General features: G+C 40.2%; 1 protein-coding gene, 2 non-coding genes and 3 pseudogenes across 3 annotated transcripts; all 6 read left to right on the top strand.

Annotated features, from left to right (window-relative positions):
* Window positions 1-394: 394 nt before the first annotated feature.
* LOC143371048 (5S ribosomal RNA) lies at window positions 395-515 on the top strand (annotated as a pseudogene).
* Window positions 516-6,514: 5,999 nt separating this feature from the next.
* On the top strand, window positions 6,515-6,635 carry LOC143370841 (5S ribosomal RNA). Its single transcript, XR_013085940.1, has one exon. It is a non-coding gene; the product is annotated as a 5S ribosomal RNA (ribosomal RNA).
* Window positions 6,636-6,814: 179 nt separating this feature from the next.
* On the top strand, window positions 6,815-6,935 carry LOC143370843 (5S ribosomal RNA; annotated as a pseudogene).
* A 323-nt stretch (window positions 6,936-7,258) lies between these two features.
* LOC143369964 (uncharacterized) lies at window positions 7,259-8,232 on the top strand. The gene is made up of 2 exons (XM_076814496.1): window positions 7,259-7,909; window positions 8,078-8,232. Exons 1-2 carry the CDS (start codon window positions 7,495-7,497, stop codon window positions 8,191-8,193), a joined length of 531 nt encoding a protein of 176 aa, XP_076670611.1. The 5' UTR covers window positions 7,259-7,494; the 3' UTR covers window positions 8,194-8,232.
* A 5,206-nt stretch (window positions 8,233-13,438) lies between these two features.
* LOC143371050 (5S ribosomal RNA) lies at window positions 13,439-13,556 on the top strand (annotated as a pseudogene).
* Window positions 13,557-13,735: 179 nt separating this feature from the next.
* LOC143370786 (5S ribosomal RNA) lies at window positions 13,736-13,856 on the top strand. Its single transcript, XR_013085889.1, has one exon. It is a non-coding gene; the product is annotated as a 5S ribosomal RNA (ribosomal RNA).
* Window positions 13,857-16,455: the final 2,599 nt, after the last annotated feature.

Genomic DNA, 16,455 nt, shown 5'->3' with positions numbered 1-16,455 from the left:
GATACGCGCAGCTCCTTCCTTTCCTTATCCTATCCTTCCAGTATTCTATACCCATTGTCCTGACCTCCCCCTTGTATATAGTGTACAGACAGTAATATATAATTAGCTATAAGGTTAGTATGTAAGAAAATACAAGCAAGGCTAGCACCTGTTTTAATAGGCCTTTTGGGGTGCAATTAGCGAACACCGACATGTAAAAGTTGGAAAACTAATGATAATATGACATGTAAACACAACGAGCGATAGTATAAGACTATCACAGTGATAACACGCCAGAAAATTACAAGACTGGACATAGTATTATAATTAAGTCTTTCAAACAAACGAAAAACAAACTATTTTGTTTATTTATAGTTATACAAATTATAATGTTCTTCTATGCCACAAATAAACGATTTAAAAACAAAACAAGTCTGTAAAACACCAGTTCTCGTCCGATCACTGAAGTTAAGCGACATTGGGCGTGGTTAGTACTTGGATGGGTGACCGCTTGGGAATACCGCGTGTTGTTGGTAGTATTTTCTTCATACCGCTCCAATTTTGCAGTTTCCAACTATGACAGTGACTATTCTAAACTCTTTCATTTAGCTCCACTTCTCTGTCCGTTTTTTTGTAGTGCGGACCTGTCAGAAATTCATTTCCACTCATTGTTAATGTTAGTTCCAATTTCTTCGATAAATAAAACCGTATTTTTACCAACGACCATTCTATGTCTGTAAAACACCAGTTCTCGTATTCTATGTCTGTAAAACACCAGTTCTCGTGGTGCTGTGATGGACGTCTGCCCGCAGGCTCCCCATTAATTTCCTTTTTCGTGGTTTCCGCTTGTGCTGATAGTATTATTGCATACAAGTGCGATCAACAGTAATTGTGCGGTTACATTAAGCTGTTCTGTGCTCCGTATATTTACCCGCGATTAAAGTTATTTTTTTCTCGTTTCTTGGGGAATGCCCAAACGTCGCCGGGCCAGATGGCGTCCCCACATGGCGGAAAACGTGGCATTTCTCCCGAATCATCAGGGAACGATAAGGCCCCTAGTGAGCCATTTAAAAGAGTAAGAGGAGTGAAAACGCCAACACTTCATTCGCTTCAGATTGATAAGCTCTATAAACGCTTTCTTAAAGAAAACGGAGTCAAGAAATCAACCAGTAAGGTTATACCTAACCTGAAAGTGGCCCGCGCGCCCAAACCGTCAGCGCCCAGCATGGACAGCGGTCATGACGAGAACACTCCCCAATGCTCTTCTGTATCGGCGGATGGCTGGATAACCCCCAGGAAGACCTGCAGATCTCCAAATCTACTTGGGAAAGTTACAAACGATACCCGCATTGATTTCGGGCCTCGAAGTAAACGCCGAAATGGACGACACCCCAGATGTGGGAACAATGACGGACGCCACGGCCAAAACACCCAAGCCTCCGCCGATCTACACTAGTGGTACCACTTTTGAGGTTATCATTGGCATAGCCAATTCGCTAAATATTCCGAAAACAAAAATTACTGTGAAAGAGAATGATGTTGAGAATCACACCATAACCACTAGTGCCCTGGAACACCAGCAACTTCTAGTTGCGAAGCTCTCCGAACTAGGCATTCAATTTTTTACTTATACACCGAAAGGTAATAGGCCAAAATCCATACTCATTAAGGGGATAAAAGGAAATTTTGATCTCGATTACATCAAGAAGGAGATTCTGGACCTCCAGATTCCCAATCTAGAAATCATAAATATATCTAGGTTCTTATTTGACAAGAAGCAGCCTGAGAAATACCACCACCTAATACAACTTTCGGCTGAAAGCAAAACAGCGGAGCTATTCAAAATTAAAGCTCTAGCTTACCAAAAGGTTAAATGGGAGCACCTTAGAAGACAGCCCTTATTTCAATGCAAGAAATGCCAAAGGTTTGGCCATGCTAGCAAGAATTGCAACCTGCAGTATAGATGCGTAAAGTGCGCCCAATCGCATGAACCAGGTGCGTGCAAAATCAATCTACATGACGGGAGGGAGGCCCTCAAATGCGCTAACTGTGGCTCGGCGGGTCACCCAGCCTCGTACAAAGGATGTCCCTTTATGAAGTTTGCAATGAAGCAAAAAAGAGAGATCAACACCAGGCATCTGCGTGATATAACTCAGAGGGTAAGCAAGCTCTCCTCGACTATCAGAGCGAATACCTCCTTTGCGCAGGCGCTTTTGGGAAAGCAGTCTCAACAGTATCTAAACACCACCAACCTGCTAAGACCAAGGCCAACAACAAGAACGTCCATAGCACCATCATACCCAGGTGTCAACGCGGAGCTGCCCAGTAGCCAGCTCCCCCCCACGAAGCCTCCTGCCTGGATGGAAGAATTGAAAAACGAATTCGCTGCACAGGTTGCGATCCAATTCCAAACGCTGGCGGCGCAAATAGCAGCGACCACAGAGCGCATCGATTATATCTTTAACACCCTTTTTACAGACTGATCTAATGGAAGGTTCCGTATTCACTAGTCAAATTAAGATAGCAGCTATTAACGTTAATTCTATTGTAGCTCACCAACGCAGATTGGAGCTCATCCAATTTATTGCAGATCACAACCACGATATTTTATTACTATCAGAAACTAAACTCAATGCTAATCACAAAATCTCTCTCCGGGACTATGATATTATAAGAAATGACAGGCCGAACGCAACAAAGGGTGGAGGCACGGCAATTGTGATTAAGCGAAGTATTCCGTATACAGTTTGTAAATTCCCTTCATCTACAAGGAATGCAATCCTAGAATATTCAATAATCAAACTCCCAACGAGAGGTAACAATAATATATTTATAATAAGTGTATATGCCAGAAGCGATAACTCTGACCTTTTTATCAGAGAATTAAATAGTTTATTCACTAGTCTTAAGTTACATTGTCTCAATAATTTTTATATTATTGCGGGCGATTTTAATGCCAGAAGTAAGATGTGGGGCGACAGGGCAGATAATCAAAGAGGTGTGTTCATGGGTCGTTGGAAGGAGATGCATGAAAACAGATTCAAACTCAGAGTCATCGGACCATCAACCCCTACATTCAAGCCGGCGCAGTCCTATTTGGACATATGTCTCGTTGATGCGAGGCTGAGTCTACTGAACGGTGTCAATGGTCGGGCTAGCACTCTACCGTATGAAAGTGATCACACTGCAATTACTCTCAGATTCGGTTTCGGTAACGATAGCTTTAACTTGACTTCCTGTTCACCAGCAAGGCACCGGCTCAACTATAAAGCCACCAAATGGATAAAATTTGTCAAGAAGATTGCGGCCCTCGATGATATTAATATCCCCGAGGACCGCAACCTGGCAATCCCAGAAATTGATGAATTCATTCAAAAAATCAGTACGCTCATATCAGATTCAGCTTCCATAGTGGTGCCGAAAATAAAGGCCAATAATAATACTTTGCAGTACGTTAACCGTAAGATCAGGAAACTGCAAAAACGCAAAAGTCAATTGGTTTCCCTGCTGCATTACCTCCATATCATGGATCCGGGCTTGAAACTCCCGGCTTCGCGACAAGCTAAAGAACTGCTGAATTTTACCGTCAAAAAATTGAGGTCGGAGTTTAGATTGGCTATTGAAAATTTTTGGTCCCGCCTTGTCAAAAAAATAGACCACCGAAACACGGCATCTTTTTTCCCAAGAATTAACGCCCTATTCAGACCAAAGCATCTAGAGGGTGTGAAAGACCTCCACATTAGCCGCGACAAGGGGGATATTATCCAAAGAAGTCGCTGTAACACCTCCCAGTCAGTTATCTTAGATAATAATTTTATAATCTCAGACTCACAAGATAAGCTTAACATCATCGGTGCTTTTTATGAGTCAATAAATTCGCCCCGCCCTTTAAATTCTGGTACCCGTCTCAAACAGATAGTTGACAATACAGCCGATAAGCTTAAATCTGAACTCTTCACCAGGAGAGAACAGCTTATCACGACCACCCAGTTTAACGCTGACAATACGGCCAGCAACCCTGCCTCTCTAGATAATGCATCCCATCCCTTTTGCCACATCGCCTCTGTAAATTACATATTGAGAAACCTCCCCAATAAAACATCGAGTGGTCTTGATAACATCCCCCCGATATTATTAAAGCACTTACCTGTTAAGACAGTCAGGGACCTGACAGTATTATTTAATAATGCCATCAATCACAATTACTTTCCAATAGCCTGGAAGAAAGCTAAAGTACTTCCCATTCTGAAGAAAGGAAAAAATCCTCATGATCCATCTAGCTACCGACCAATCAGTCTCACCCCCAGCCTCAGCAAAGTTTACGAATCAGTCATTAACGACAGCATAACTTCATTCTGTTCAGACAACAAAATCATTCCTGATCATCAATTTGGTTTTAAAAATCGACACTCGACGGTCCATGCGGTGCATAAGCTGCTGGCTGATTTAAACACTCAGGTGGGCAATTGCAAGCTCGTCGGAGCGGCATTGCTCGACCTAGAAAAGGCCTTTGATTCGGTGTGGCTCAATGGACTCATATACAAGTTACTGAAAAAGAACTTCCCGAAGTGGTTAGTGCTTACGATATGGGACATGATCAGGGATAAAACATTCGTGACCTGGGACGGCACTAACATCTCTTCGGAAGAGTTCATGATCACGGAGGGATTGCAGCAGGGTACGGTGAACTCACCGATACTTTTTAATATCTTCACGAGTGACCTTACAAGACTATTTGATCTGAATACAGGCATGTCATCGGCATTGGCGTTTGCTGACGATGTAATAGTTTATACTGTTGGAGGCAGAGTGGAGACGGTTCGCGACAATCTTGAATTCCTGGTGAACAAGCTGAACAAATACTATATGACATGGAACCTTAGACTCAATCCCGGTAAATGCGAAACTATCTTGTTTAGAAAACCTATCAATTTTCTCTCCCACAAAGCAAGGGCTGGGAGAAATCAATTCCAAATCCAGACACTCAGCCCTGGCACCAACAGTAGTGTTAACATCCCGCACAAAAAGACGGTCAGATATTTGGGAGTACAGTTAGATTACCTCCTTAGAGGTAACAAGCATATTGACATGCAGGTAGATAAAGCGCGTGTAGCATTCATAGCCAACAGCCGAGTTTTTTATAACAAAAACATAACCAATAGAGCCAAGGTCATCCTATATATGCTGCTAGTCCGCCCCATACTAACATATGCAGCCCCGATATGGTGGAACTGCAACCACACTGTCATGGAAAAACTTCGGTGCTTCGAGCGTAGATGCCTCAGGGCCTGCCTCGGGTTATACCGCTCCCAGTATTCGGACTGGCAGCACTATATACGGAACCAATCTATCTATGAGACAGCGGAGATACCTAGAATTGACTCGTTTACCCTTCGTCTAACCCGTGACTATTTTAGCAGTCTCCCGAGCATTGACAACGCCGTGATTAGATCCTCCTCCATGCAGCGAGACGAAGTCTCTAAACGCCAGATTGCTATCGGCTATGTCGCCCCGCAAGCCTTTATTTACTGCGACCAGCGTGGTCTACTACAGAACGAATGCAATATCCCAATTTTGTATCACTGGAAGCGCAATAAGGCGAACAAAAAAATCGCGCTGGAATATGATGCGTATGATACTACTCGCGGTAATTTTACGTTCTCTATTGCTCTTCCTAAGCGAGATCAACGGGACTTCCACAGACTCAATTTTGAGAAATATTGGTGGTTATCGCCCACTTGCGCACATATTCCAGAACTGGTTCAACGCAGAGTAAACGGTGCTTAACTCCTTTTTGGAATTGTGATTGGCGAGGGTACCTTGTGGTCCCTCTTGCTAGACTGTGATACCTAGACCTAAGGGTAGGGTCCACCCCGCTGTATATAGTTAGTGCGTAAGTCCTTAGTTAGTAAGTTTATTTAGGGTTAAGGTATTGACTGATATCGATTCAGGGGTTTTTGTAGCAGCCGTCTACTTTTCCCCATGTAGCAGTACATAACATAATGACAGACAGTGCAAATTAGTATGTAACTATTCACATTTTATTAACATATAGTTTATAACAATCAGAGATATTTATATATATTAATATCGAGAGAAGTCTATCCAAGAGTTACGATCGGTATTCGTACAATTGGGTAACCAGTTCCTAGTGTTCATGACGCGTTTGAGCACTTTTTTAATTTGTTGTTAAGCTCACCTATTTCCCTGTAATTGCCATACGGCTCATTAATAAACAATTTTGAAAAAAAAAAAAAAAAAACACCAGTTCTCGTCCGATCACTGAAGTTAAGCGACATTGGGCGTGGTTAGTACTTGGATGGGTGACCGCTTGGGAATACCGCGTGTTGTTGGTAGTATTTTCTTCATACCGCTCCAATTTTGCAGTTTCCAACTATGACAGTGACTATTCTAAACTATTTTATTTAGCTTCACTTCTCTGTCCGTTTCTTTGTAGTGCGGACCTGTCAGAAATTCATTTTCACTCATTGTCAATGTTAGTACCAATTTCTTCGATAAATAAAACCGTATTTTTACCAACGACCATTCTATGTCTGTAAAACACCAGTTCTCGTCCGATCACTGAAGTTAAGCGACATTGGGTGTGGTTAGTACTTAGATGGGTGACCGCTTGGGAATACCGCGTGTTGTTGGTAGTATTTTCTTCATACCGCTCCAATTTTACAGTTTCCAACTATGACAGTGACTATTCTAAACTATTTTATTTAGCTTCACTTCTCTGTCGGTTTTTTTGTAGTGCGGACCTGTCGGAAATTCATTTCCACTCATTGTCAACGTAAGTACCAATTTCTTCGATAAATAAAACCGTATTTTTACCAACGACCATTCTATGTCTGTAAAACACCAGTTCTCGTCCGATCACTGAAGTTAAGCGACATTGGGCGTGGTTAGTACTTGGAAGGTTGACCGCTTGGGAATACCGCGTGTTGTTGGTAGTATTTTTTTCATACCGCTCCATTTTTGCAGTTTGTAACTATGACAGTGACTATTCTAAACTATTTTATTTAGCTTCACTTCTCTGTCGTTTTTTTTGTAGTGCGGACCTGTCAGAAATTCATGTTCACTCATTGTCAATGTTAGTACCAATTTCTTCGATATATACAACCGTATTTTTACTAACGACCATTCTATGTCTGTAAAACACCAGAACGGCCACAGCGCTCAGTGACGCAACAGCCAAGCATTCCTTATCCTCAAGTAAATCGTGAATATTCCAAATAATCACGCACGTGAAGTTCAGCCGCGATACCATTACTATCTGGTAAAACGGCAGAATCAAAGGAAGATAAAATATCCGAAGAAAATATCCGAGAAATCGGAAGTAATGAGAAAAGCAGCATCCTAACCTCGTCTAGCGACACATGGCCAGCGTCGCAGAGGAGAAATTTTGAAAAGTTTTTGGACGGGGAATTATCCCCGGGCCAAATAAAAAAAAGTATTCCATACAACGATGGGAAGAAATCCACAAAAAGGAAAATTGAAGCAATCCCAACGATGATCTCTAAGATGGCCAAAGGCAAAAAATCCACGGAGCACACGCCGAACCAAGAAGAGACGAATACTATCGACAGGCTATTAGCAGAAAATAAAAGATTAAAACAAGAGCTAGAAACATTAGCAGCAACCGTAATGCAACTCAGGGCAACAAAAGAGCAACATCCACTTGTTGAAGTTAGCACAAAAAAAGGCCCAGCTAACTTACAAAGCGACCACGTGGCGAGAGGGAAGCAGCCTGCAGCAGATCCTCGCATCCAGGCTATAAGATCCAAGAACCAGACAAGCAGAGACAAGGAAAGAGAATATCTGTCCCAGCAGTCCAGACCATCAACCTCAACTTCTGTGACAACAACAGCAGCTCGAGCCATCGCAGCAGCGAAAGGAGATCCTCAAGGGCCGAAGACAACAGACAGTAAGAACAGCAACACACCAATAAATAACAAGCCCCCACCTATTAATATATTATATCAAGACCCAAAAGAGACTATAGAATTAATTCAAAACAAAGCGGCACAAATAAAATTTCATGTAAAGCGAATAAGCAGCGCCAAACATGTATTACAATTGCAATCAGTTGCAGATTTTGATGAAGTGAAGGGTACACTCAATGATGCAAATACGAGTTATTATTCTTTTACACCGAAAGACCAAAAAAACTATAATTACCTATTAAAGGGTCTCCCCCAATCCTTCTGAGAGCAAGAAATCACAAAGGAGCTCCAGTCAATTGCAGGAGAAAACCATCATTTCATCAAAGTAAATAGGTTTAAAACACCAAGAACAGAAAAGGAAAATAGAGTACTACCGATATTCATAGTCCAATTAGGGCCAAAAAGTGATCTAAGTAAATTAGCGTTAATCAAATATGTTAAATACCATGTAGTTAAATGGGAAAGACTAACAAAAAAAGGAGGTGCCCAATGCAGGAGGTGCCAGAGGTTTGGACACGTTGCAAGCAATTGCAACATGAGTTACAGATGCGTAAAGTGTAGCGAACCCCATAAACCAGGGGAATGTAAAGTAAACGTACAACAAGACGAACAAACAGGTAAGAAACCTTTTTGTGTTAATTGTAGAGCAGAGGGTCACCCTGCGTCCTACAAGGGCTGCCCGAAATTCAAGGAGTATAAAGTAAATACTAAAAATTCAAATACTCAACACAAAATAATAGAGCAAAAAATTATAAGGAATCCAGCCCTTGTAAGACCAGAAATATCGTTTGCGAATGCAGCAAGAGGTATCATCCAGTACACGCCCTTAAGCACAGAGCCAGTTAGGGCAAGAAATACAGGTAATCAGCAATACATGCCACAGTCACAATATACAGCACATAACCTACAAGCAAGAATAGACAGACTAGAGAAAGCTATGGAAACCATGGTTACTAAGTTAGAAAACATGAATACACAGTTAACGCAGGTAGCAAGTATCATATTAAATAGACAGAACATTCAATAGTACGCGTAAAAGCACACACAAACTTAAGCTAATATTTGCAAATATCAATTCTTTGGTCAGTAATGCTAAAAGAATAGCAGTAACATCATTTTTAGACAAGCACGAGCCAGATCTGATGTTGCTTAGCGAAACACACCTAAATGAAAGACACAGTTTATTTCAAGAACTACAATATAACTAGGAATGATAGGAAAAATAGCAAAATGGGAGGGGGGACCGCAATTTTAATAAAAACAAAACATAGCATTCGAAATAGTAGAGAACACTTTAGAAACAGAAATAATTGAAACTACAATAATAAGAATTAACCTGTCCAATAACCATAAATTGATAATAGTGTCTCTGTATGCCAAAAAAGGGAGGACAGTTAAATTTAGAGCTGAACTAGAAAACATCTTTAACGCTTTAAATTTAGAATCACAAGATAACTTCTACATCATAGCGGGAGACTTTAACGCCAAGCACCAAGAATGGTCTAACAAAACCAACGACGAGCGTGGTAACAACTTAAAAGACTGGGTTAATAACAACGATATCAAATTCAGGCTAAAACTATTACATTCGGACTCACCTTCGTTCCCGCAAAATGAGTCCTACATAGACCTGCTCCTAGCAGACGCAAGGTTGGTGTGCTCAGACGCATACAACAATAAGCTACCTACCTTATATATTCCAAACGATCATACAGCTATAAAAGCACAGATAGACATGCCGGACCAAAACCTAATTTTGACAGATAATATAAGCGATAGAACATACAATTATAAGAAAATAAATTGGGAAAAATTCAAGAGAGCACTCCAATCTTGTGATCTAAATATAAACGCGGAAACGAACCTTCCGATCGAACAAATAGAAGAACACCTCATTAATATTACAGGCAAAATCGCGCAGGCAATGGATAGAGCAGTTCCCAAAATTAAACCACAAAACTCAATAGACAAATACACATCACACATGATAAAACAGCTGATGCACGAAGAAAACAGACCGTCACAACAGTCAGGAAAATCCACAGAGCGGGAAACTTCGGACCCCAAGTAAGCCATTCATTGAGATCTCTGGGACACAAAATCAAAACATTGAAAAGAAAGATCAAATCAGAAGTGGACAGACTGGTCAGTAACTATTGGTATAATAGAATTGGTACAATAAGTTGCAGAAACTCGGACAAAATGTTCCAAGAAGTAAATCAAATTTTCAGAAACAAAGAAAAGATACAATTGCCGACTTTCAAAATCCCATGTTCTAGGGAAAATTTAATAAGACAAGCGAACATCGATCCGAATTTACTAAGCTTAGATAACAATAGAAACTTTATACTTAATAAAAATAGCGACAAACTTAATTATCTAGGCACACAATACGCGACAACGAACGGGCAAAACGATAGTTTAAACGACCCTAAATTCAGAAGAGTGATAGAAAATAGTTACAACCAGATAATACAAGATATTACCCGAGACATTCCGGATACTATATGTGCCTTCACCAGCAGCAATAACGCCGTAACATCACTACCGTTAGAATCCCTACCTAACTATTTTACAACTTGTGCACAAGTAGGTCGTAAATTCAGAACCCTTAATAATAAAAAGTCGGTAGGTAACGACACGATCCCTAACATAGTCTTAAAGAAATTACCAGTAAACATAATAATAATTTACACAATCTTATTCAATAACCTCTTAAACCACGCGGATTTCCCAACAAGCTGGAAAAAAGCAAAAACTATGCCAATCAACAAAAAAGGAAAAGATAAATGCGACCCAAATAGTTACAGACCAATCAGCCTGCTTCCCAATATTGGGAAGGTCTATGAAACAGTAATAAACGACAGAATCGCAAGCATATGTGAAGATAATGATTTGATCCCAGAGAACCAGTTTGGTTTCAGGCGGAGAGATTCCACTATACATGCCATAAACAAATTCTCCGCGGATGCGAACTGGGCCCTCAATGGGGGTAAATGCTTGGGGGCGTGTCTGGTGGATATAGAAAAAGCATTCGATACGGTCTGGCTGAATGGGCTGATAGTGAAATTATATAAGAAAAAGTTCCCACTAATTTTAATTAAAGTAATTCATAATATGATACATGAGAGAAGTTTCCAAACGTGTATTGGAAACGAATTATCACCATTAACCTTTAAATTATCAAATGGGCTACAGCAGGGAACGATAAATTCACCCATTTTGTTTAGTATCTATACCAGCGACTTGTTAAGACTCTTCGGACCCAATAACACTAAATGTTGTATGCTCGCATTCGCGGATGATCTCATAGTGTATAGAGCAGATACATCCCCCCCAAAAGTACAATTGGTTCTCCAAAATGGTCTGAATAAAATATTTGCTTATTATAAAGCGTGGAAACTGAGGGTAAATGCAGGAAAATGCGAGACCATACTGATCAGGCCCTCCTGCAGAAAGGCCAAGGGTATTATTTCTAAACACTATAAATCTTTTGTGTTAAAATGCGACGAAGAAAAAAATTTAGATATACCACACAAGAAAGAGGTCAAATATCTGGGCCTATTAATAGATGAAAGAATCCTCTTTAACAAACATGTACAAAACCAACTTAAAAAAGCGAAACAAATTTTTATAGCCCACGCTAGACTATTTTATTCTAGGAGACTAGACAGGAGAGTTAAACTCATCTGCTACCAGCTACTAGTAAGACCAATCATAACGTACGGGTGCGAGATTTGGTATAACACTGGAGCATCCATCATGGAGGAAATAAGAGTATTCGAGAGCATGCCTCAATTTATATAGATCTAGAGAGTCGGACTATCGGAAATATATAAGCAATGAAATAATATATAAGAAATCTGGGATCAATAGAATAGACAATTTTATAATAAAACTAATAAGAAACTATTTCGCAACGGCAGCAAAAATAAAAAATAATAGCTTGATATTTCCAATTCCATTCCCTGATGAAAATTATATAAAAAATGCGCTAACAACAGGCTACGTGCCCCCTGAAGCTTTTATATTTCTGGATGGGAATGCTTATATGCAAAATAAGAGAGCCATTTCCGTGTTGTACCACATCCCGCGTCATAGAGCGGACAAAAGAATTATGTACCAGCCAAAGAGGCTGGAAGACCAGGGAGACGTACTCTCCTTAAAATATAGCACGGCAATACCAGAAAGGTACTTGCTGGAGTTTAAAAATTTGGACAAAGAGAAATACTGGTGGCTGGATGGCAATTAAACTTCTTTGAATATTCCGATAGCTAGCAATTAAGATAGCCAATATAAAACATGCGGGCATGTTAATGTAAAATGCATCGATTGTTAAAAAACTTATAAACTATGTTTCATTCGAAATGGATAGATAACCAGTGTGAATAAGAATAACATGAGTGAGAGCGAGTGATTGCGAGAGTGAGAATGAATGTAAATAGTTAAAATATACTATAGTATAGTTTAATAATCAAAGTGATGTAGGAAACCTGCGGTAAAGTACAAAATGTTAATGCAAAAGCAAATACTGCGAGACTGAAATACTCAAAATAAGTGCAATTGTTGCATGGTCACGCCCATGCTAAACCGGCGATATCCCAATTGTACACAATTGTAGCTCAGTGATACCAGAAATTGGCGTGATAGAGCTTAAAAATTTAAAAGTCTAGAAAAAAAAAGAAAAAAAAATGGTAGCTTGATGGCGACTAAGTTTTCCTAAATATATCGATAGTTTACAACCAAGACAACTAATATAAAATAAGAGGGTAAACTAATATATAGTGCCCAGATTGTTGCAAGACTGTGAGTTCATATAATACATAAAGTAGATGGATAACTAATGAGAATGTGATTAGTATGAGTGGGAGGGAGAGAATGTGAGAGTGTGAATGAATGTAAATAGCCAAAATATATTTTAGAGTAATTTAATAACCAAAGTGATAAAGTACAAATTGTCAGTACAAAACAAAAATAGTGAAACTAAAACACAAAATAGTGCAATTGCTATAGGGTTGCGTCCATGTAAATTCGGCAATATTGTAATATTCCGAATCCACTTCTTCCTTGCCCCCATCCTGTCCTCACCTTTACCTCCTCCCCTCCTCGTCACCTGCAAAATCCAAAATTCCTTACGAAACCTTCACAATTTCCCCATGTCGCATCCCATCCTCTAGTGTACATAGTGTCCATATATAAAATAGTATTATTGGTATTAATCTTAAGGTTTAGAATAAGCAAAAGAGAAGAAAGCTCCCGTTTCGGCTTTTTGGGGAGCATCGAGCTACACGCAAAGTATTAAGTAGCCCACTGCTATGTAAGTGCGAGAAAGAAAAGTATCAGCGATATCTTAGAAAATCGTTCCGATTCACATTGTTAAGAACAGACTGAACAAATATAAAAATAAGTCTTGCTGCAAAACGTTAATACAACTATTTAGTTCATTATAGTTACAATTGTATACAAAGTTTATAATTTCTGTCTTGCCATAAATAAACAAAATAAAATAAAAAAATAAAAAAATGTCTGTAAAACACCAGTTCTCGTCCGATCACTGAAGTTAAGCGACATTGGGCGTGGTTAGTACTTGGATGGGTGACCGCTTGGGAATACCGCGTGTTGTTGGTAGTATTTTCTTCATACCGCTCCAATTTTGCAGTTTCCAACTATGACAGTGACTATTCTAAACTATTTTATTTAGCTTCACTTCTCTGTCCGTTTCTTTGTAGTGCGGACCTGTCAGAAATTCATTTTCACTCATTGTCAATGTTAGTACCAATTTTTTCGATAAATAAAACCGTATTTTTACCAACGACCATTCTATGTCTGTAAAACACCAGTTCTCGTCCGATCACTGAAGTTAAGCGACATTGGGCGTGTTTAGTACTTGGATGGGTGACCGCTTGGGAATACCGCGTGTTGTTGGTAGTATTTTTTTCCTTCTCGTCCCATTTTGCAGTTTCCAACTATGACAGTGACTATTCTAAACTATTTTATTTAGCTGCACTTCTCTGTGCGTTTCTTTGTTGTGCGGACCTGTCAGAAATTCATTTTCACTCATTGTCAATGTTAGTACCAATTTTTTCGATAAATAAACCCGTATTTTTACTTACGACCATTCTATATCTGTAACACACCAGTTCTCGTGTAGCGTCGTCCTGTTGGTTAGAGCGTCGTGCTGTAAGATCACCAGTTCTCGTCGTATTGTTTATATTATTAGTATACGGAGATCAAAGTTACTGATAATTCGATAAGTAGAGAGGTCATTATAGAGGAGCAGGGGGTTAGCCCTCCCGCAGTATCGGAAGATGTACGAACACGTGGCCCGGAGAGCAATAAATTTTGGCAAGGGAACGCAAAGGATATCCTAGAATTTCTTAACGAAGGGACAAATCCCAGAGCTTCCAATGGCAATATACGAGCTCAGGTAGTCGATTTTCTACATTGTAAGAAGAAAGAGAGAAAGGTAAATCCGCAACCAAATTTCAAGGTTAGGAAATCGTATTGTGTCACCAGTAAACAAAAGTTACAGGCCGAAATGAAACCTAAAGCGCATAATACCTCAAAGAATAGGAAGGAGCCTCCTCGTAGCAGTGAGCAAGATGCATCGATTCACAAAGAAATTATAAAAACTATTGAAACACTAAAAAAAAAAAACAATTGAAACCTTATCAAGGCAATTTGAGGAAGAGAAAGCGAAACACGACGGCTTCATATGGATAGTAAACCATATACCAACAAACGTAGGGAAGACAGTTCAGTATACAATAAGGACAACAATGCAATTATTCATAGATACTCGGGGACCGAGAGATGGAAATACAAGAAGTGAGTCAAGAGGGAACACCATCCAAACATCTAAGACCAAATCCAGTGACTTTACCCCTCCCGGAAGCAGCTGGGCCAAGTAAAGGTATGCCAGATCTGCCTCAACGTCCCAGGATCTCAGAATGGATCATGAGGATATACATAGTCAAACACAAGGGCAATCTTCCCACCAGCTGGAGGATGATCACCAGAGGGACGACCATTCAGTATTTTCCAGAAAAGCACTAGCGGTAAAGTCCCCAATAATTAATATAGTCGAATCTACACAGCAGATTACTTTTAGATTATTAAAGAAAAACTTAGGTTTAAATAACTTTATAATTAAGAGATTAAATATGAACAAACACTACGTGCAAGTAGATAACCTAATAGACTATAAGGCTGTGATCGATCCGCTATCTATAAGACAAATTAAATTCTATACATATACACCTAAGTCCTGAAAAAATCGTACCTTATTGCTTAAAGGCATAGAGGCCAGTTTCTCCCCCGATGAGATTCTGGCAGAGTTGAAAGAGCTTAACTTACCGAAAGTTGAATTTGTAGGAGTGTCCCATTTCGCCAATACTAACTCTAACTTAAATAGTAAGTGTTAGGTTTTTGGACACAGGGAGAAAGAATGAGTAACTCCCGGTTCATACTAACTAATATTTATTCCTAAAAACTACACGTGCCCACTGGCTCGAGACACATTCCCCCGAACTGGCTCGAGACACATTAGGGCCCTTTACACGGACGGTCGTGCGCGCGGTCCGGCCCGCGGGCCGGCGCGCCACACGCCGCGCGGCCCGCAAAAGTACGTGAGGCCGGATCGTGGCGTTCCTTCGCGCGGGCCAGAAGGTCGTACCCGTCACTACTTAGAGATAGCGAGTTCGGGCTCCCATTTCTACGTCGACTCCACATGCTTTGTACACGATCCACCGCAGTGGTGTATTGTGTTCTACCTGTTCGATGTATATTATCGATCTGCGAAACGATCGACAAGACACGATCGCGATATACGTTCGCGAAAAGTATACAAATTCCTCGATATACCTGGCCTATAAAGGATATCATAAATGCTGTTACTGTAGGGTACACTGAAACATCTGTTTTTACGAAGCTAAATTTGGTTGACCTGAAGGTGCTATAAATTCTAGAAATGGTTTATGACTCAGTTATAACGAGTGTAAAATTTTACAAGGGTACATTAAAAAATGTCCAAATGTTTCCCCGGCAATGCGATGGCAAATGAAATTGCAGTTAACACATTCACTGTTGTGACGATCATAAATATTACTATCAACGGCAATAATTACCATGTCACTGCTTGTTTTAATATAAAAACTAATATTGACAGACAATAAATACATATAGGTATGCAAGTGATGTTATGTCTAAGATAAATGATGAAGAGATGTAATATGCAAGATGTTTTGAAGAAGGGGGTAGTCTTCTGATTGCTCGTGATGTAGGTCAAATTTTTCACCCACGCTCTTGCGTGGCGCGCAGCAAGAAAGCATCACAGTCCTGCCCGCGCGCCAGAAAGCACCACGCTCCTGCCCGCGCGCAAACCTCGAATCCAGAAGAGTTTTCATAAGAGACAGAAAAGGTAGTTAGAAAAGGAAAAAACGATACTTGGAACCAGGCTCGTTGCGCGCCTCAGGATTTCCGACAGTGCGGACGAGTCTGAGGCGCGCGACGAGCCTGGCAGCCGATC

This window comes from Andrena cerasifolii, chromosome 6 (assembly GCF_050908995.1).
Source record: "Andrena cerasifolii isolate SP2316 chromosome 6, iyAndCera1_principal, whole genome shotgun sequence".
Taxonomy (NCBI): domain Eukaryota; kingdom Metazoa; phylum Arthropoda; class Insecta; order Hymenoptera; family Andrenidae; genus Andrena; species Andrena cerasifolii.
This window is presented reverse-complemented; position numbering and strand designations above follow the sequence as displayed.